Below are 20,591 nucleotides of genomic sequence, written 5' to 3' on the forward strand. Positions count from 1 at the left end.
TTTTAATTGTAAAAATATAACCAACTTGTCATTTATGCCACTTGTTCAACATTAGTTAGGGTTTGCCTATGTGAGATGTTCAAGGTTCTAATATGATTTTATGAAAGATTTTTTAAAAAAATTATAGGAACAAAGTGTTGTGGACATAAACTAATTTTTGCAAACAAACAAAAAATAGTTTTTGGTAGGATCACAGAGGTTTGATAGGTTCACAGAGCCTCAAATTGCACAAATCTTATCGATCTACATTTAAAACAAGAACAATGTAGTGATGCAATCATAACATTACAAATGAGACAGGACAGCTTTAAGAGAGAAACAGGAAGTTGTAACTAGAATCCAGCTGAATTCTGAGCTAGGGGAGTTTGCCGTGAGGCTGCAAATAAAGCAGATGTGTTGTGAATTTCAGTAGTGTCTAGACTTTCCTTTACCAAAGTTGATGATATAGCATTTAACCTGTGGTGTTTTCTTTATTTTGCATTTTGTTCCCCTTCATCCTTTTTTTTTTTTTAAAAGTACTCACATAAGGGGAATGAAATGGAAAAATTAAGGAAATATATGTCAGTGAGAGATGAGGATCAGTTTTATCATCAGGGAGCTGTGGAGTTGCTGGTCTTTAACTTTTTGCTCATCCTCACAATATTAACAATTTGGTTATTTAAAAATCATCGATTCCGCTTTTTGCATGAAACTGGAGGAGCCATGGTTTATGGTGAGTACAAATTTAAGTGCCAGTTTAGTATTAAACTTGTTGCATGTGTATAATTAGACACTTGAGCTCAAGTGCTGACAAGGCACAGAAAATGTACTGAATGAAATGCCACTAGCCTATTGAAATGTGCAGTAAAAAATTTAACACTTCAACTCTCACAAAACAGACATAAGTTGACCTGTCAATGGAGTAAATGTCACGAATAGGTTATCGTAGCACTGTACAGATAACGTACTTCCATGGGCTGATCTGAATCTAAAAACCCTTTGGGAATATAGGAGGCCTGTTTCATAAGAATAAAATACCAGGTTGAAAGAGATTATTTCATATGAATATAATGCATACTTGTTTGCGATATCCCATGATGGTGTGACACTAAGTCACAGCAGGAATCTATTAGAATCTCATGGGTTCAGCCCTGTGGTCTGATGCAATTTCAACTAGCTGAAGATTTTTGTTTTGTTTTTCATTGTGTTGTAGAAAAGCAGATTTTGAAAAGTCACTCTCTGATCCTCCCTGAATGTTTCCATTATATCTGTACTTCAGTTTGCCTCTCTTGTTCTAATCTTCCTTGATGTAATTTTCCAATATTTTATTTAACTTGTGCATAGGACCTTCTGCGTAGCCTGCTGCGATGAAGGTCTCTGTCAGTTTAATTATTATATGGAGGGAATGGTGGGGTTATTTCCCCAGTCCTTCCTTTCTCTCTTGTTTCACTTTCAGAAAAGTTGTGTAATCTCCATTTTGCTTTCCACAAAATGTGCCCTGATGACACTGTCAAGGCTGGAAAAAGGGATACAAATTATCACTTTATATATTGTGCATCCTAGCCACAAACCACCTGTGACTCTGACTTTCCTATGTATGTCATGATGCTGCCCCATTCATTATGAAATTCACATGCTCTAAGGTTGCATATTCTAAAAGTACTTGAGCCTGTTTTTCTGTCAGCTGCATGCAGTGTTTCCATTGAAATCATTGACATTGCATGCATGGAACTTGGGATAATCAGGCCCATGATTTTAAGACCATTGGAGCTTTTAATTTGAAAGTCAGTAGATGTTTCCTCCTAAGTGGTATCTTTTAAAGGAAGAAGGTTAGAGTTTATCGAAGGGTTAGAGCTGAAGTCTATCAGTCTTAACATTGTCCCTTTAAAACTCTTAATTACACAAATGAACTCTGAAAAGTCATAGGAACACAGGATTTACCCTTCTGTACCAGATACTTGACCTGTTAGGTCACTTTCTGCCTCTAGCAGTGACCTGATGCTTCAGAGGAAAGTAAAAAAACAAATAAAATCTTGTATCAAGCATTCATGCTATTCTAAATAGGTGGTGGGGAAGTATGAGTGTTCCTTTCCTTTATACCTGTCCCTGCCTCTGTTTTGAAAGATTATGTTCTATAATAGTAACTCTGTAGGGCTTACTGGCAAATAACTAGAGTGGTGGAAAAAGAACTTATATGACAGTCCACCCGATTTTATTTTATCTCTAACTTCTCAGGTCTTATGTCACATGTGCATAATATACTGCTAGTAAATCAATTGAGATTAAAAAACAATACTTGGTAGAAGGTTACAGTTCACCACAATTAACAATGGCATTGATGTGCACAGTTTAGATAGTTCTACTAAAATAGTTTTTATACTCTACAAACCACCTCTAATTGCAGATGATTATATACATTTGTCTGTTATTTTTTGCTATTAATCTCTGCATATGGAGAAATCAGTGAAATACTATGCAATATTTTCACTATGGACAACCTGTAAAATATAACATTTTTCTAGGATTTACACACAAGACCCTTCCTCTTAGAATCCCTTGCTTCTTCTGTGTGATGTCCTGTGTACAACTGATCATGTTACATGCAGTGTTAGACGCAATCCAAAACTGCAGATTCAGACACCCCATACCTTTGCCTAGGTTTTGGCCTGGATCTGTACTTAGTGGCTTGGGTTCTCCATCTCTGGTTCATTTTGAAAGTACCTTATCAAAACTGATATAAAAGCAAAAAGAGGGTGGGGAATGCAATTCAACTTCAAAAAAAAAAGTCAGTTCCCTATTTTAGGGTTTTATACTGCTGCCCATCACTGTTGTTTCTAACATTTAATTTCAATAACATTTTCAACTCCTACAATGTGGAATATTTGTCATTGCCTTGCACCTTGTGTAGCCATGAATACCGTTAAGCAGAGTGTCCCTTTTAGAGTTCATTAAATTCACTTGCCAGTTGAGATCTGTGCTGAGGCCTGAGTGAAGCTCTGCATTAAGAAATTCCTGAACAAAGGATACTGAGTCCATTTAGTCTTCTATTATTTATGACAGACGTCAGACAAAGAGAAATACCCATTCATGTGCATTACAAGCTTAAGCCGTAGTCCTTCCTGTACCTAGCAATGTTGGGTGTGGCTTTAGGTATTCTTAGCAGTGTGAAACAGGAGTGGTTAAAGGAAACTGGCAAAATTCAGTTGTAAACAATTGCAACAGATCAATACCAGCAACTTCAGAGGAAAATCACCTGTAGGAATCTCTATAGAACCATGTGCTTGTACTGGGCCAAATTCTGTTCTCACTTACACGGCAGTCAAGCTTGAGTAGCACCATGAGAACTGTTTCTCCATTGCCTTGCAACTTGTGTAGCCATTTATACCAGATTTTACAATCCGATCAGTAGCATTTTACACCCAGTTTGCACAGGCGTAATGCCTTAATTCCACAGTTCATTGTATGGAGGCACAGATGTCTGCTGTTTGGATCCATTTTCAGGATCTACATGAATACACAGTCTGCCAGGCTATGGAGAATCAGGCCTATTTACTTATGAGTGAGTAGTATTTGACCAGCTGTTTGCCGACTGTTGCACGGAATGGTGTCTGGGTCTGAAACAGTTGGCAATGCAGTGTATGACCATTATTTATGGGTGTGCCATTGCAGAAGATGGTCAAAGAGAAAGATGAGGAAAACTAGTAGAAAGGTGTGACAGATTTAGGGCCTGATCCTGTGAGGAGATGAGCACCCACAACTCAGGCCACTAAGCCCCATGGGCAGAAGAATGCAGATTCATTCATTGGTTTGCCTTCCAATCTCCCACTGAATTTGGGTCTCTGATTCTTGTAGCTAGGTTCAACAGTAGCATTCTTGGTAATGCTCTGGGGTGGGCCAGTGCCAAAGCAGGCAGTTGAATGAGGTGTGAAGAAGCAGCTGAGTGTCAGCATGGACAGTAGGAAATGTTGGCTTTTTCACTTCTTACCATTTTATTCTAACAATAGTACTTACATTACATGGCCCTTCCTTGGAGGAATCTGAAAGGTACTTTTTACTGCCTTGGGCCTGGCTTTTAGAAGTGCTGCGAACCCACAGCTCCAATTGAAATCAGTGGTTTGAAAATCAGACTCGTACTGAGCACCCAAATCAGTGGTCACTTCTGAAAATGATGACCTTGACAGTAGGTTTGCATCTATACTACAGGGGTATGCAAGCATAGGTGTGACACCATAGCTATGTCAGTATAGTCACACAGTGTAAACATACTCTCAGGTAGGGAGGGCCCAAAGCCGTTAGAACTTTATTGTTGAAAATCAACACCAAACTCCAGTTACAAATAAACTGAGGCACAGAGGGCCTTTGCCAGATTTATGCTGGTGTAACTCTGTTGTAATCAACGGAGTTTTATTGGTGTAAAACTAGAATAATGCAGCAGAGAATCAAGTGCAAAGAACTTAAATGACTTACCTAGTGTCACATGGCAAGTCAATAGTAGAGCCAGGAATACAGATCGGAAGACCTCTTACAGCCACTGTCCTAAGACACTAAACTGTAACTGCTTTATTCAGGGAACTATTTACTGGAATTGGGACAAAAATGGTGATGTGAGCTTGATCCTTCAAGGTTCTGAATGTGTGCTGAGTACTGACCAATTCCTTCAAAGGGACTGTGGGAGGTCAGAACCTAATAGGATTAGGTACTAGAAATGGGAATCCATAGTTTGGGATAATATGACAAAGATCACAATTTTCCCTTTTTCAATTCATGTATGAATAATGAAGAGAGATCTTCGAGGTATAATTTAGAGCCTGGAAAAAGGCGTGATCAAGGCAGGTTGCAATAATATAGTACAAGTGTTTGAGAAACATCCATAGCCAGAATGGATTTTGTAGTTGGAATATAAAAGAGACATAATGTTTTTAAATCAAATGTGAAGGAATTCAGGTCTGCTCTAAAATAATTCTTGAATAGTCAGGAGAATTAAGCAATGGACTGAACTGCTTAGTTTCTGAGTCACCTTCATTTAGAGGTGTTCAGAAATAGCTAGATAAAATCCTAGAGGGAGGAATATCCTTTTTGATACGAGAGTGTGGCCTTGATGACCTCAAAGGTCTTTTCCAACACTATTATCTATGATTAAGGGTTTGATCCTGCTTCCACTGAAGTCATTGGCAAAATTCCTATTGAGTTCAATGAAATCAGGTTTGGGATCTAGTTGGGGTGCTTCTGGGAGAAGAGTAACAAATGGTAATGCGATTTAAAAAAAAAAACTGTCACTTTAAAGTGTCTTTTTTCTGATTCAATCCAGCATCAGAAGTCACTTTTAAAAAGGAATTATCTGAACATCAGTACTAGTCACTGCAGGGAAACGTCTCGGGTAAAGGGAACCTGGGAGGGGAAGAGATGTTCTAATTGAATTCTGACTTCTATTGTGTTAGGGATTGATTCCTATTCAGTGTGGCATGCTCTCACCTTGCATGATGAGACCCTGTATTAATGACTAAACTCCATGTTCAACTGATGTTATCATAGCTGAAGCTGTCTTACCTCTGCTCACAGCATAACAACCTGTAATAGGGCTACCTGTTTTCTTATTATGTGAATTAATCCTTTCCTGATTTGTTCTCATGCAATTTATTTTTAACAGCGTCACTGCTGGCCTTCCATTCTAAAATCTGGGTTTGTGCATTTGGTTCCCATTCTATTGAAATGAATGGAACATATAAGGGGCTGCCACATGTATCTGGTATTAAAGGTGTGTTTTGCATAGGATGCCCCATATATTAAACACAGAGAGCTGTTTGAAAGTATTTCCATATTTAGTTGCAGTGTTGGGGAACAGTAATTGCAAGGGATATTGAAAATATTAGTTTTGCTTTTGTTATATGTGTTCTGAATGCTTCTTTAGAACCTATTGTAAATAATTTTTTTGGAGCTGGTGAGAACACAGGAAGGTAGAGGCCATAGAAAGGAAGGCATATGCTGTACATCTTTAGCCTATGCTTAAAAAAGGGGGTGATTTTAATTGGAATCTGGACTAGGGCCTCTGAGTACAGCTCTACTAGAGATAATAAATATTTTATACAAAGCAGAAATTTATGTGAGTTGATGATAATGCATAAACTTTAAAATATTTATTTTTCCTGAGGTTTTATATTCAGTGTATTGGTAAATCCGACCTATGGTAAATGCTTTATTTCTTAAGGAATAATATGACTGCAATACTTAAGTGGTCTCCAGAAATATACTGAAGTGATACAGCAATTGTCTCTTATAGATCCTTCTATGGAGCTTTCATTAATTTTCTGAATCTAGGGATTTGAATCCATCTGTACTTCAAATTTAAAACATCATAATGTTCCTCTGAGAACTCAAGAGACTCAAAAGCTCCATTAATGCTCTCAGAATATTGATTGTCAACATCTGCTGTACTTAATGCTAGCCATCCCTGTATGTCTATTGATACTAACAAAATTGTGAATTTTATTTGTACTCTAAAACCACTGACGATACCTTTAAGCATCTGGGCAGTTCAGTATGCTACCCTGACCCATATTGCATCTGATGATAGGCTCCAAACTAGGGGAAAGAAGCACCATGAGCCAGTTGTCTTTGTCAAATGTTGATTTTTATTTCCTTACAGCAATCTTGATGATAATTTTAAGACCTTAAAAAGCACCATTCCTGCAAACACACATTGTTTAGCTTTACATATATGTATATATTCAGGTACCTAAGTGTTTGCAGGACTGGAACATACCATAGTTCTGTGTGACTTCTTTGGAAAAGTGCAGTGAAATGCCAGACTAGCCATTTCTGAATATTATCTGCCCCACCAGAGAAAACTCACAGAAGGCTGTTTGTGACTACTGTTGAAGATATCATATCTTGCCAGGACACAGTTGCCCTTGTAGCTTCCCATCTTAAACTTACCACTTCTGTTTGAAATAATATAACCCAGAAGCCAAATTAATGAACTTTCACTAGTATAACTGAGAACACAATTTGACCATGTCTGTTTCCCCAAATGTGCCGTTTAATAAGTTAAATGTGGCTTTATGTAGGGAACAATGACCCTTCTGAGTGGTCTAGTTTTTTAATCAAAGGTCCAATGAAAATACAAGCAAACCTTCACCACAACATCTTGGCTGGAGACAGTCAGTCTCAGTTTATGTGTTCTCCCCGGTCTCCTACCCTCCAGCAGGGTTCTCTTGGCTCTGGTCCCTTCCTTGGAAAGTCAGGTCTCTTCCCACTGCATGAGCAGGAGGCTTCCCTGAAGCCAGGGCCTGCAGAGATCTGCCAACAGCAGCTCTTCTCTGTGACAGCCTGTAGTTCCTGAGAGGCTGGGCTTCCTGCCACTGTTCGGGAGTTCCCTGTCCTTAGGAGCACACTTCCCAGGCTCCTTCTTCTGGTGAGCTGTCCTGGGAGCTCCTCTCCTCAGGAGCTTCCTGTCTCTAGGATCCCCCCCCCACTTAAGGCCTAGTAACACAACTAACTAACTGACTAGGGATTCAATTACTTCTAGGTGGATCTGAGTTCGCTCATTCTCCCTTACAGGTGCCTGTTGCAGGTAGTCTGATCCCGGACTTCCCTGACAGTCCCCATATATTTAAAACAGTAACCAGAACTTGGTTTTATGTAAAGAGCATATACTAGGTTTCTCAAAGTGTTTTATGAAACAGGGATCTATTCAATGGTAGCACAGAGGCTATGTAGGCAAAACATGACGGCCATCTGAGAGCCACAGGCCGATCCCCTCAATTAAAATGGCTGTAATTTCCCCACTACCTTTGCAGGTGATGGTGAGAGAGCTCCTAGTAAAGATGGTCACCGTCTCTCATTGTTTCAGTAGGAGAGAGTCCTGGTTGACTCAAGGAAGATGGCTGCCCTACATGCTGTCAGAAAGCAGGGAAAAATAGTGTGGGGAGACTGGGCAGATACGTGTAAGGGGACTGTTGCCCCCTTACTAACATTCAGTGGGGGTGTTTTAGTTGCTAGGTACCAGTACTAAAAAGGGGGAAGGGTCGAGGGTGAATCAGGACCCTGAGACTGACAGTCCCCAGGAACAATGGGGAGAGGCCAATGCTCTAGGTCAGCCTGAACGACAGGGCGAGGGGGCTAATCAGGGAGTCAGGAGGCCAGGGAGGTCCCATCCTCGGTGTGAGCTGGAATTGCCTGGGTCAGAGTGGGGCTGAGCTAAGGAGAAAGCAGGGGCCGAGCTGAGCTGGGAAGCAGAGCTGTGCCAGATCCAGAGGGACCAGAAAAGCAGCCCAGAGAGAGCAGACCCTGTCCTGGGAGCAGAGCTGCAGCCCCAAAGCCAGAGGCACATCCCAGAGAGAGCAGACTTGCCCTGGGAGCAGAGTTGCAGCAACCAGAGCCAGAGGAGCTAGAAAAGCAGCCCAGGAAGCAGGTCAGTGCTGGGAGCAGAGTCACAGAAGCAGCCTGCAGAGCAGACCTGTCCTGGGAGCAGAGCTGTAGCAACCAGAGCCAGAGGGGCCAAAGAAACAGCCCAGGGAGCTGGAGGCAGAGCAGCAGCAGCAGCAGTGCTGAGACAGGGTGGTGGAGCTGGGGCTGGAGCAGTCCGGAGCTGGGTGCAGTGAGCAGCTGGGGAGACCGAGGGGGACCCTGGGCAGCGGGCCCAGCATGGGGAGACGCCTCAGCCAAGAGGCTCTGCAGGCCAGGCTTGGATCATAACCCCGACAGGGCGGGGGCGACACTGAGAAGAAGGGTCCTACCACTTAGAGCCTGAGAGCGTGTGGCCACCACCAGAGCAAGTGTCCAACCCACGGCATCCCTGCAGCACAGCCAGGGCCGGAGAAGAAGGCCTGGGACTTACAAGGAACAGACTGTGAACTGCCCTGACATTCCAGAGAGAATGTTTGTGATGTTCCCTGCCACAGAGCGGGTTGATGTGTTCCCTTTAACCTTTCCCATTTTTCCTTATTCTTTTTAAAATTAATTGTTGATTAAATAACTTGTGTTTGCTTTAACTTGTATGTAATGGTCAGTGGGTCAGAGAAGTGCCCAGGGCAGAGAGAGTACCCTGGAGTGGGGACACCCTAGCCCCTGTCCTAGGTGACCACAGCAGGGTTGGGGGTTGAGCCTCCCAGGAATCCCAGGCCCAGCCTTGTTGGGGTTACGAGGACTCTGCCAGACAGGAGAGTGGAAGGGGAGTCCTCAAGAGCAGGGAGGCCACTGGGTAAAGGAAGTGGGAGTGAGGACTCAGATCCTTTTGCTAGCCCACTTCACCGGGGTAGTGCAGAAGTCAGGAAAGTTCCCCACAATAGCGGGACTATTCCCACGTTTACATATGGAAGGGTGGGGAGCAGAGCAGGACAGTGGGGTATGGGTTAATAAGGGGGCAAGGGAATTTTGAAGCGAAGCAAGAACATTGTATGGCGTAAATTAATATTGAAGGACAGTGAGGGAGCAGGTGAATATGGGAGGACAGCAGAATTTAGAGTGGTAGGAGAGGAGGATGAGGGAGCAGGCAAGCCCACTATGGGGACAGGAAATGAGGACCATAGAGGTAGACTTCGGTGGGTGGAAAGGAAGGGAGAATGTGTCATGGCAGAGGAGCAGTAGAAGGGCTGAGACTGATGGCAGACAGAGTCTTGAGATTGAGAGAAGGATCTGAGAGTTTCAGACAGGGAAAGAGAGCTGGGGAGGAAAGGAAGATAGTACTCCCATTCAAGGGTCTGAGAGAGGGTGAGTGGCATCCTTCCAAGCATGGAATGGGAAGGTCCACATTTTTGCATGTGCATTTTGAGTGCGTTTAAGGTTGAATTTTCAACCTATAATAATACCTTGTGAGATAGGCAGTTCCCCCTAAAGGTTAAATAATCTGAAGTCAGACTGAAAACCCCAAACTCTTTTAACCAGTTAATTCTCATGGCTTCCTGAGGTCTGACTTTTGAACTCTTGGGGTTGGCCATCATGGTATTAATATTTTGCATTGGAACATTTAGTGCCTGCTTCCCTCCCCCAAGAATTTTCAGGAAGTCTGTATGCTACCTCTTACTACAGCTAGATTTATTATCTGATTTATTATGCACATTTCATATGACCTCAGGAAGCAACCTTTGGACTCTTAGTGGTGATGTGAATCCTGAGGGATTTAAAGAAAACATCCCTCCTTAACAGTATAGTCAGCATTCTTGCTATTACACCATCTTTGCCTTACTCCATGAAGCTAAAATATTACATCTGATATAATATGCTAGAGGCAACCACTGTTCAGAGACCTCTGCAAAACTGGCCAACAACAAGATTGTTCCATCTCTCTGTCTAGCCATTTATACCACTCTCATCAGCATAGTATCTGGTTACTGAATGAAACTTCAGTATTAACTCTAAATTTTCTGACTCCTCTGGGTTACTTTCTATAGTTAAATTTCGTTCATATTTTTCAAAGGGCTCTAAAAAAAATCTAGATACTTAATGGCCTCCATCATCATTGTATCTGAACATTTCCCAAGTATTTATACTATACTATACTATTAGTCAATATTATAGAATGAACCAGAAGGCTTATGCTAAGCTAAGAACCAAAAATTGCCAGCATACTTTTGTACTTTGCTAAAGGTGTATCTTTGAATATTTTATACTCAAGATTAGGTTTTATTGTGTACTTTTAGGTTTTATTAGTAGTTAAATTGTGGGTTTTGTGCGTTGTACTGTTTATTTGCCAAAAGCAAGATGTATGTGCATTGATTGGTCAAAAGCATGATGGATAAGCTTCATCTAGTAGGAACTGTGTGCTGGGAACACTTATGGTAGGTTTTCATGGCCTAATATTATTTGTACTCATTTGGAATAATATTGTTTGTAGTTGGCACAGATGTCTTATAACCTGACAAAAAACAGATAAGGAAAAAGGAGTGAGAGGCATTAGTCTTTTTGCTGTCATAAATAAGGGACATATAAGGCCAGGTCTACACTAGAAAGTTAAGCTGACCAGTTACGGCACTCAGGGGTGCAACGTAGTTAAGCCAAGCTAACCCCCAGTGTAGACAGCCCTGGGTCGACAGAAATATTCTGCCATTGAACTACCTACCACCTCTTGGGAGGGGGGAGATTAACTACAGTGATGGAAGAGCCCCTCCCATTGCTGTAGTGAGTGGCTATACTGAAGCACTACAGTGGCACAGCTGCACTGCTGTAGCAGTTTAAGTGTAGACACTTCCTAAATATGAGCTGAATTAAGCACAAACTTTGACACAGACATGCTGAAAACTGCTGCAACAACTACTTCCCAGGATCATATAAAGTATTAACCCTTTTCTGTCTGTGCTGATTTCTCTATGCTCAATAAACCAATTGAGCGAAGTTATCTGACATCTTATCAATAAATAAAATGAACCCATTGATTATCAACAATCCTCACAGCACCCATGGCAAATTGGGAAGTATTATTTTCTCCATCTGAGGACACTGTTGGTGACTTGCCTAAAATCCCACAGGAAGTCAGCAGCATAGCTATGCTGCAGCTGGGGGTGTGATTTGCAGCTTGTTTAAATCTCAGGTGGCATGTCTAATCTAGCTAGCTCGCTAAGAAATAGTAGTGAGACATGGCAGCACGGGTTGCACAAGTCCGCCTGACTCCCCGAAGCATTTGCTTGCTTGTGCAGCCCATATTGAAGCCTGTGCTGCCGTGTCTTCACTGCTATTTTTAGCAAGGTAGCTAGAGTACAGATAGCACCGGCATATCTATGCAAACTGCAGTATAAAGCTGCAGTATAGACATAGCCTATATAGTCAGGAACTAAATCCAAGTCTCTGTGTCTTAACCACAACAGCATCATTCTTTCCATTTTTATTGTTTATTATTTATATAGCACCGTAACTGCATAGCTCCTTACAATATGCAGAATGTGTCCTGGGACAGAGTGAGTAACGACTTACCCAACGTAACTTTAACACAGGAAATCTTCAGAGATGCTGAGAAAAGAACATTATCTCTTGACTTCCAGTACAGTGTTCTAGCCACAAAAGCATCCTCCCGCTTTAAATACATACTTACCACACATACCTTATTAGGCATGCAGTAGCTGAGTAACATGGTTAGTAAAAACATCAGAATGACCTCAATACCTGGATCACAGAAGTATGATCTGTTCCAGGTGCATGTAAAACCCTCATGTCCACCCCTGTACTCATCCAGAAATTGCCACGTTCTTCAGTGTTCCATATTCATCCACACAATACTGCCTGGAGTGCACCTCGATGGTACTGTTGGTGAAGGGGAACCACCATACTTTTCTTCTCCATGTCTACAACCAATGCTGTATCAGACACTCACAGTATTTTAACCTCTTATGTTTCTAATCTGCAGGTCTCGTAATGGGATTAATTATACAATATGCAACAACACCAACCAACTTTGAAAGTGGAACTGTCTATACTTGTGAGAAGCTGAAGTTTGGCCCACCCACTGTACTTGTTAATATAACAAACCAAATATATGAATATCAATACAAAAGGGAAATCAACCAACACAACGTTAATGCTCACCAAGGCAATGCAATGCTTCAAAAGGTAAAAGGATTGTCTGCCATTATCCTTGTGTGTTATAAAATGAGTTCTTGCTTTATTAACTCATGCCAGCGTGAAAGGAGAATCTGTCCCTATTTATAGTGTGATATGGACACTTATTCTGATTTTAGGATGACAAGGGAGGAACAGGAAGGAGGACAGACAGAAAAAGGAAATAAGGTGAATTAGATGTCCAATTGCTATGAAACAGAAAAGAATTATAGTTCACAGCTCCGCTGTAGTCAGGAGGCTGTGTGTGAACAAAACAATTGCCTGAGTTCTCTGGTATGACCACTCCAGCCCCCACAAATATTGACTTTATCTTGAGAAGATCTGGTCAAATCATATTAGTGAGTGATGGACGTAAAACATTTTCCCCCCATCAGACATTGAAGAAATTACTTACAAATCAGTGTTTTCATTACTTAAGCAGCTCTACTTGGAATCAAAAATTTCAAATGTAATGTTAATATTAAAATCTAAATTTTATGCTCCCTCCCCCGCACACTTCCTTTTTTCTAACTCTCTAAGAAAGAGAATGATGCAAAAACCCAACAAGCACTTTTCATAACAGCACATTTGTCATGTTGTAATGAGAGATAGGACATGTGCATACCAAGGTTCTAACCATATGAGAAACTTCTTAAACTTCACTTTTCTGATTACACTCCATTCCTGTATGACTTCCAAGTTCCTTCATGTGGGTTGCCTTGTAACTCACTTACCTATGTGTTATAATGGAAATTATTTAAACTCAGGAGTTGTCTTTATCTCAATAATATAGGTCCCCATGCATAGAAGTCAGGGGGATTAATCACAAATTTAAAGTTTTCCACATACTTAAATTCCTTCCTGAATTAGAACATGTGTATGTTTGGTTAATGCCTCCCTCAGGAAAAATTAGGCTGATTGAAGGTTGTGATAGCAAACCTGGGTGGGTACAGGAAAATACTGGGACCTCAGACTTATTCAGACTTTACTGAGTCTTTAGGCATTTTCCTGAGAGACTATTGCCTCTCGAGAGAATTGCCTTTGGCAGGTGGCTATGCATAGCCACAACAGTCCCCCTTAGAAGAATTGGCGCTAGACATTAGCAGACTAAACAATTGCTTGGGGCCCCAAGCAACTCAAGGGATCCCCATATTTGTTTTTTAGTATAACAACTTGCCTGCTTTACTGTTGGGGTGGAGATATTCCTCCTTAGGTCCTGCAGTGGGCTAGCACCAGCTCTTCCCCTTTGCTTGCAACCATGTCAGAGTCAACCTAGAAACTAGGAGCAATCTGGCAGCATGGAGAGTTTTCCTTAAGTATCACAGTGGCATGTGTCTCTAGTGCTTGAAGTGCCACCTTTTGCCTGACATCCAGCTGTGCTCAGATGCAATGAGCAGCCTAGGTTTCAGCATGTTCATCACTCGCTCTGGAGCTGAATAACAGCTATTATGAGAATGGAGCAGCATAAATTGCACACTGATAACTGCAGCCTTGTCAGGGGACCAGCCTCCCCTCTTTCCCCAGCCTGACACCCCAATAAGATTCTCTAAAGCCTCAGTTCTGTGGAGTTAGCATAGTGGGTAAGGAATGGTGTCAGAGGATGGAGATGGATGGCAGGAGAGAGATCACTGATCATTATCTGTTAGGTTCACTCCCTCTGGGCACCTGGTATTGGCCACTGTTGGTAGACTGGATACTGGAAGGGATCGGCCTTTGGTCTGACCCAGGATGGCCATTCTCATGTTCTTATGTTCAGGACACAGGGAGGGGGAACATGCTGCAGATGCTACTTCTGCAAACTACGCCTGGGGGATTCACTCTATCTCGACTTGACACTATGCAGCAAATGCAAATACAAATGCAGCAGAATTTAGGAGGTGAAAACAAGCCCCAAAGAGCCTGTCCTGCCTTTTGTTTAAAAATAATAATTTTAAAAATGCTTGCATTTTGGCCTATTTTTTGATTGTTTTGTGCAAACCAAAATTCCCCTTTGACTTCATCATATAAGGTTCCTGAGCCTTTTCACTAGTGATTAGCCTGTGCCATGAGTTATAAATATCATCGTAGCATTGTTTTGAATAATAAAAATATGCAATTAGGATTTCTGTTGCCTATGGAAAAATGTTTAATCTGATTTACTTACTGACTTAATTCCCATGTTAATGTGACATTTGAGACTCTTGGTTTGGAAGAGTTAGTGGTAAAAAGTTCTTTCTCCATCTTATTTCCTATAAAGTTGTCAACGTAGCTAAATTTACCACATCCCATTATTTGCCAGCCGGTTCACATTAGTTTAATAACTCAAAGTAAGCAGAACAGTAAAAAAAAAATTTTTTTTTTTGCTGAGTTCTCACTTCCTGTTTATCGAATCAAGTTATCAGTTGGTAAGAAGACGGAAACAATTTTGCAATCTGCTCTGTTTGCTTTAAAGAGAAAAAATCCATCTAGTATATTGTAGCCATTTATTTAAAAAAAAAGGCATTTTATCTGGACAGAGAAGGAGCAAGCCATTCTGCTAATGACATGCTGTCACTTTTAAAGGTATTAATGTAGGAGAGCCCCCAGACAGAACAACAAATTACACAGGCTTAGTATTATAATGTCTTTTGTGTCTCAGTGCTAGGCTGTAAACAGGATTCTGTTGTACTGGGAGTTACTTGAAATGAAGTTAAAAAAGCAGAACACTATCTCTTCAGGCCTGAACTTGATGGAGAATACAGGCACTATCCTGGCAATAGCAAGGCTGACCATTTTTTATTTTTGTTCAGACTCATGCTCATTCTAACATCACTTTTGGGAAATCATTTTAATGAGTGTCTTATTTTGTAACGAAAATGTACATTTTTTTTTCTTCCCCAGTCTTTTGTTGAAGAAGCAAAACACACAGTAAAAATACATCTGTTTCATACACATGGATTGCACTGCGGAATGCACTTTGTTTGAACTCTAGGCAATATTCCATTTTTATTACATGTCTTTTTGTTTTTTGCAATGGCACTCGTAGAACAAAATGTGTTCCATATGGCGGCCAAAGCAGTGGGCTAGATTCCCTCCTCTGTTCTGGCCTCTTTCCACCGCACTCGGACCTGGCTAAACCAGGAAGTGGGAGCTCTCTCTTGGCGTAAAGCTGGCTTATAACGAGTCTCATGTTAACAATTCATCCCACCCTGCTTTAGGGGATATGTCATGGAGGGAAGGGGTATTGGGGTCTTCTTCAGAGTGGAATTAGAATGGAACTGTCTTCTGCCAATTTTCAGCTGATGTACGGTCCTTTAGGGACTGCTGCCAGCTGGCATAAGTCAGAGCAGCACAAGAAAAAATCAAAACAAAATGAAGTGTTCTCTCTTTCTCTCCTGTGCTCAGTGGATTTCGATGCAGGAGATAATGTGGACAAGATCCATAAATTCCCATGGTTATTACACAAAATCTGTTTTTCCTACCAGCTACACATATCTGTCATATTGAGTTCAAATCCATAGTGTTGTAGTTTTTCATACAGATTAGATAGATTTCATGAGAAAAAGGGGATGTAGCTTCATTGAAGTCAGTAACGTACAGCAATTTATACCAGCTGAGGATCTGGCTTAATATATATTTATGCCTTAAAATTTTTGCAAAAGACAATACATTAAAATGGAATAGGGAAAAATGTTGTCTTGCCTACTACCTGCAAAAAATACTGAGGTTTTTATTCATTATGAATAAATGCAGTAAATCTGTTTCTCAGAAAACTCAACTCCACAAATTGCAGGAATGATGAGGGGTCATTATAATAGGTTTTTTTTTCAAAATTATTAAAATTTGCGACTTTCCCAATTAACGCTTTTTGTTGAAGAGGCCAAGTGCAATGCACAGAGTTAACCCACAAGGTGCTGGCATTTTTCAGATTGTGTGCTATGGTGTGAAGACCAGTGATGGATTAGCTGCAGGGCCCGTGCCCAGGGGCCCTGGCCAATTGCCCCCCGCCCCCCAAATAGGCCCCCCTGCTTCCCGGCAGGAACACCTGGGGGTGGGAGTGGCCAGGGGAATTGCAGGCAGAAAGTTGGGGGGCCCTTGCTTTCGCCCAGGACACAAACCCTTAATCTGCCTCTGGTAAAGACATAAACACAGAGACCATACTTTAAGCAGCAACTAGAGAACTCCCTAACCAGGAAGTTCTCCCATTTAGTAAGATGGCTGCTTCAATCCCTCCTGTTCCTTGCTGGTGACTGTGGAAAACCAGGAACTCCATAATCACTCCACATCTTTCTTTCTTTATAATGAAAAGTTAAAATTTAAATGATATACATACAACAGTACAAAATATACTTCAAATTTCTTAAAACTATTTTTACTATGTCCCTTATCAATTGCATTTAAATAATCCTAGGCATTATTCTAATGATCAAGTCTTTGAGGGGGTCTGATCAGTCTTCCAGACTGTTATCACTTCTGAGGAGTTTGTGCATGGAGTTCCCTGAGGAGGGGACTTAATTCCTTACAGAGTACTTGCAAGCCCCAGATCCTCTCTTTGGTGTGTTGGGAAATACTGAAGATTAATCTGATTCCTCTGGAGAAGTCCTCTTGGAGTCCCCACTCGGTAGGATCTGGGAGTTTCTACCAAGTTCTGAACAGTTCCAAATGTCTGGGAGCTCTTGATCCAAACTTTGTTCCTCATCTCCTGTCACAGAGGCAGATTAGGATGTTCTGGGGCCCTGAGCCAGAGCAAGTGGAGGCCCCTCCCCACTCCTTCCACCTGCTGTCCCTTCGCCCGCGCCTCCAGTGCTCCTGCCAGGAGGGGTTGAGGACCGGGGGCTTGCTCTGACCTCCTGGTGCTTCTGCCGGGAGGGAACGGGGCAAGCCCCCATGCCCTGATCCTGCTCACCGCCCCTCCCCCTCCCCCGCCGGCAGGAACATTGGGCAGGCAGCAGGAGCGGGGTCAGGGAGTGGGGTGCCCATTTTTCCAGGGCCCCCAAATTGGCTGGGACCCATGGCACGGACCCCATTGGCCCGGGGCTAATCCACCACTGTCCATTCAGGTAATGCTTTTGTTCTGTGCTTAATATGGAAACTTTTAGTTGCTGAATTTTGAGTTCAGCATCCCATTTTTGAAATTCCATCAGGTCGGACCAGTTTAATCTGTATTGTTGCCACAAAGATGTCCTTATTTGTCTTCCCATCAGAAGTTCTGATGGAGATAGTAGAGATGCAAGTGGTGTTGACCGATATGCCTAGGCATGCTTTATATGGGGCCACTGATTTTTGCAGAAGTCTTTTTAAAGTCTGCACTGCTCTTTCCACCTCCCTGTTACTCTGGGGGCAATGTGGATTCCTCCTACGATGTTCAAAATCAAAGTCCTTTGCAAAATGTAGGAATGTTTTAAAGGTAAATTGAGGCCCATTATCAGATATGTGGACTACAGCAACTCCATGAGGTGTAGATATTGACTTTAGGTTCTGAATGACCTGTGCTGAGGAACACTGTGTAAGTTTAGCTAAGTCAAAATATCTGGAGAATTAATCAGCTATAATAATGGGGAAAAAATCTTGTGACTACCCCCTATCAAAGGTCTGTCAGGTCGCTTTGTATAGAGTTACGTATCTCGCAGCCTCTACTAAGGTGTGACTTTGCCTATTCAGACTGGGGCCACCACACAGATTGCTGTGTTCATGCTCCACACTTGGTTTTACTTTGGTGTCCCTCTGGGATATTGGAGAGTATCTTTCTGAAGTTCATAGGGATAAGAATGTGTGTCCTTTCAGAAGCAGGCCAACTGGCATGTGAAAGGTCATTTTGGTCCTGTCAGTATGGTGGTAGGTCAGTTGGAAGTTGACTCCTTTGACCCCACCCTCTTTGGCAGAGTAGAGTCTGTTTCTGGCAAGTCTCATCCTTTAGTTATTTATCTCCAATTTGCTGACGTTAGCTGGTAGGTACTGGAATTGCTGTAAGAACAAAGTGTAGACTTTGACATCTTTCTCTAAAGCTTTTTCATCTTCCATTGGTGGCTGCCCCATTGGCTCTCTAGATAGCATGTTTGCAGCTATGAGTGCTTTCTCTGGAATGTGTTCAGTGTTGAAAGAAAAATCACATTAGCTATAGCAAAAATCTTTGAATCCCAGGTGGAAAGCTTTGATCCCAGTAATACCACTAAGGGCTTGTGATCTGTTTCTTTGTTAAAATTCGAGCCAAATGGATATGTCCTGAGCTGTCCAACTGACTGCTAACACTTCCTTTTCTCTATTTGTGCTACGGGCTCCATTGCTGTGCTGAGACAGGGCTCCGATTCCTTCCTGCTGCAGCTTCAACACTTTCCCGGCTCACTCACTACTCTGGCAGTCAGGGCTCTTTTCTGTCCTCTACTCCTCCTTCAGAGAGAGGGATTCACGCACTTCTGACACCATTTCGGGTGAGGGTATAAATATAGAGAGCCATGCTTTAAGCAGCAACTAATGAGCTCCCTAACCAGGAAGTTCCCCCATTTATTAAGACCCTGCTGCATCACACTCTAGTCCTCTCTGGTAACTGTGAAGAACGAAGAACACTATGAATGCTCCACACCTGCCAAATCAATCCTTTTGAAGGTTGACAGACATTGCATAACAGATCCAAAACCTTTCCCATTTAAAAACAGACAATTTAGGAAAAGCATAGAAGGGAACACATGCTTCTCCAAGCAGCATCTGCTTTCCTTTCAACAAAGAATTTTTATGCGCAATTTAATTTGTTAATTGGAATTAAACACATAAATACCCATTCATCTGCTGGAATGCAGAACCCAGCATAATTACTCCTTTTCCTGAAAGAAGTATGATATAATATTTTAAATATGTAATGAGCCTTTATTAAAGAGCTTTACAATTACTCCTGGAGTGTGACCTACTGCAGTGTCCCTTTGACAATCCAGGCTGCAGCTAATAAATGAGTGATCTGAAATAGACATTTAAATTTAGTTATAGGGTTGCCCAATCCTGTGAGATGCTTTGTGCCTTCTGCGAGGTGGTGAGCCCTCTCAACACACAGCAAGGGCTTGTCTACACTTACTGGGGATCAATGTGCAGGTCCAGTGAAGACCGTCTAAATTGACCGCAGATGGCTCTCCTGTCGACTTCTGTACTCCACCTGAACGAGAAGCGCAAGGGGAGTCAACGGGAGAGTGTCTCCCATTGACATAACCTAGTGTGGATCCCGCGGTAAATAGATCTAAGTACATCGATTTCAGCTATGTTATTCACATAGCTGAAGTTGTGTAACTTAGATCGATCTCCCCCCCCCCGTAGTATAGACAAGGCCTAAGTCTGTCACTCAGGCCAAGATCCACAAAAGGACTTAGGCATTATAGTGCCTAACTTTTAAGTTTCTTGTCACCCAGTGGAATCCACAAATGCTGAGTTAATTCCCTAGGCTCCCTGTACAATGTGTTCGGGGGTTGTGGGGGGAAGAAGGGTGAGGAAAGACCCCAGAGTATGAGAGCCACAAAAGCTAGCCCATTAAGCAGGGATCTATCTAAACTAGCCAATAGCAGAGATAGAGGAGGGGAGAGGGGGGCGTATCTTAAGTTCCAGCCACCTCATGGAGTTAGGTGCCTAAATCCAGGTGGGAAGGAAGTATCTATTTCTACTTGAGCTCCATAGCTGGGAACATTCTCCTGGTGTCAGGTGCCTAAGCCATGTCTTGTGTGACAGAGGTGGAGAGGAGGCCTTTCTTATAACTTTAGCTCCGTGGTTAGGGAATTCACCAAGGGTGCTGAAGACCCCATATCAATTGCTGCCCTCTGCCTGATGTGAAAAAGGGATTTGAACAGAGGTTTCCCACCTATTAGATGAGTGCCCTGACCGCTGTATTAGTCACCTTCCCACTCACCCAGTACATATTTAATTATTTATATACTGTAGAACAGCTTCAACAGGAGAGAGATACTCACATCAGAAGGTCCCATAGTCCAGTTACGGCACTTACCTCAGAGATGGGAAACCCCTGTTCAAATTCCTTCTTCTCATGATGCGCAGGAGGGAATTGAACCACATCCTGATTGAGTACTCTAACCACTGGGCTAAAGGTTCCTCTTTCCTTCCCTGGCTGTTTTGGGTGGAGGTAGGTGTGGTCTGAG

The 20,591-nt window shown here is 42.2% G+C and overlaps 1 protein-coding gene across 1 annotated transcript in view; it reads left to right on the forward strand.

The window, feature by feature from the left end:
• The first annotated feature begins 369 nt into the window (after window positions 1–369).
• Window positions 370–20,591, forward strand: part of SLC9A9 (solute carrier family 9 member A9) — a 321,809-nt gene continuing 301,587 nt past the window's right edge. The window contains exons 1-2 of the mRNA XM_084638813.1: window positions 370–712; window positions 12,314–12,516. Of these exons, the coding sequence (XP_084494939.1) occupies window positions 538–712; window positions 12,314–12,516 (378 nt within the window). The 5' untranslated portion in view covers window positions 370–537. The remainder of the gene's footprint in view (window positions 713–12,313; window positions 12,517–20,591) is intronic.

The sequence above is a fragment of the Lepidochelys olivacea genome (genome assembly GCF_965140295.1).
Source record: "Lepidochelys olivacea isolate rLepOli2 genome assembly, chromosome: 9".
In the NCBI taxonomy this organism is placed as follows: Eukaryota; Metazoa; Chordata; order Testudines; family Cheloniidae; genus Lepidochelys; species Lepidochelys olivacea.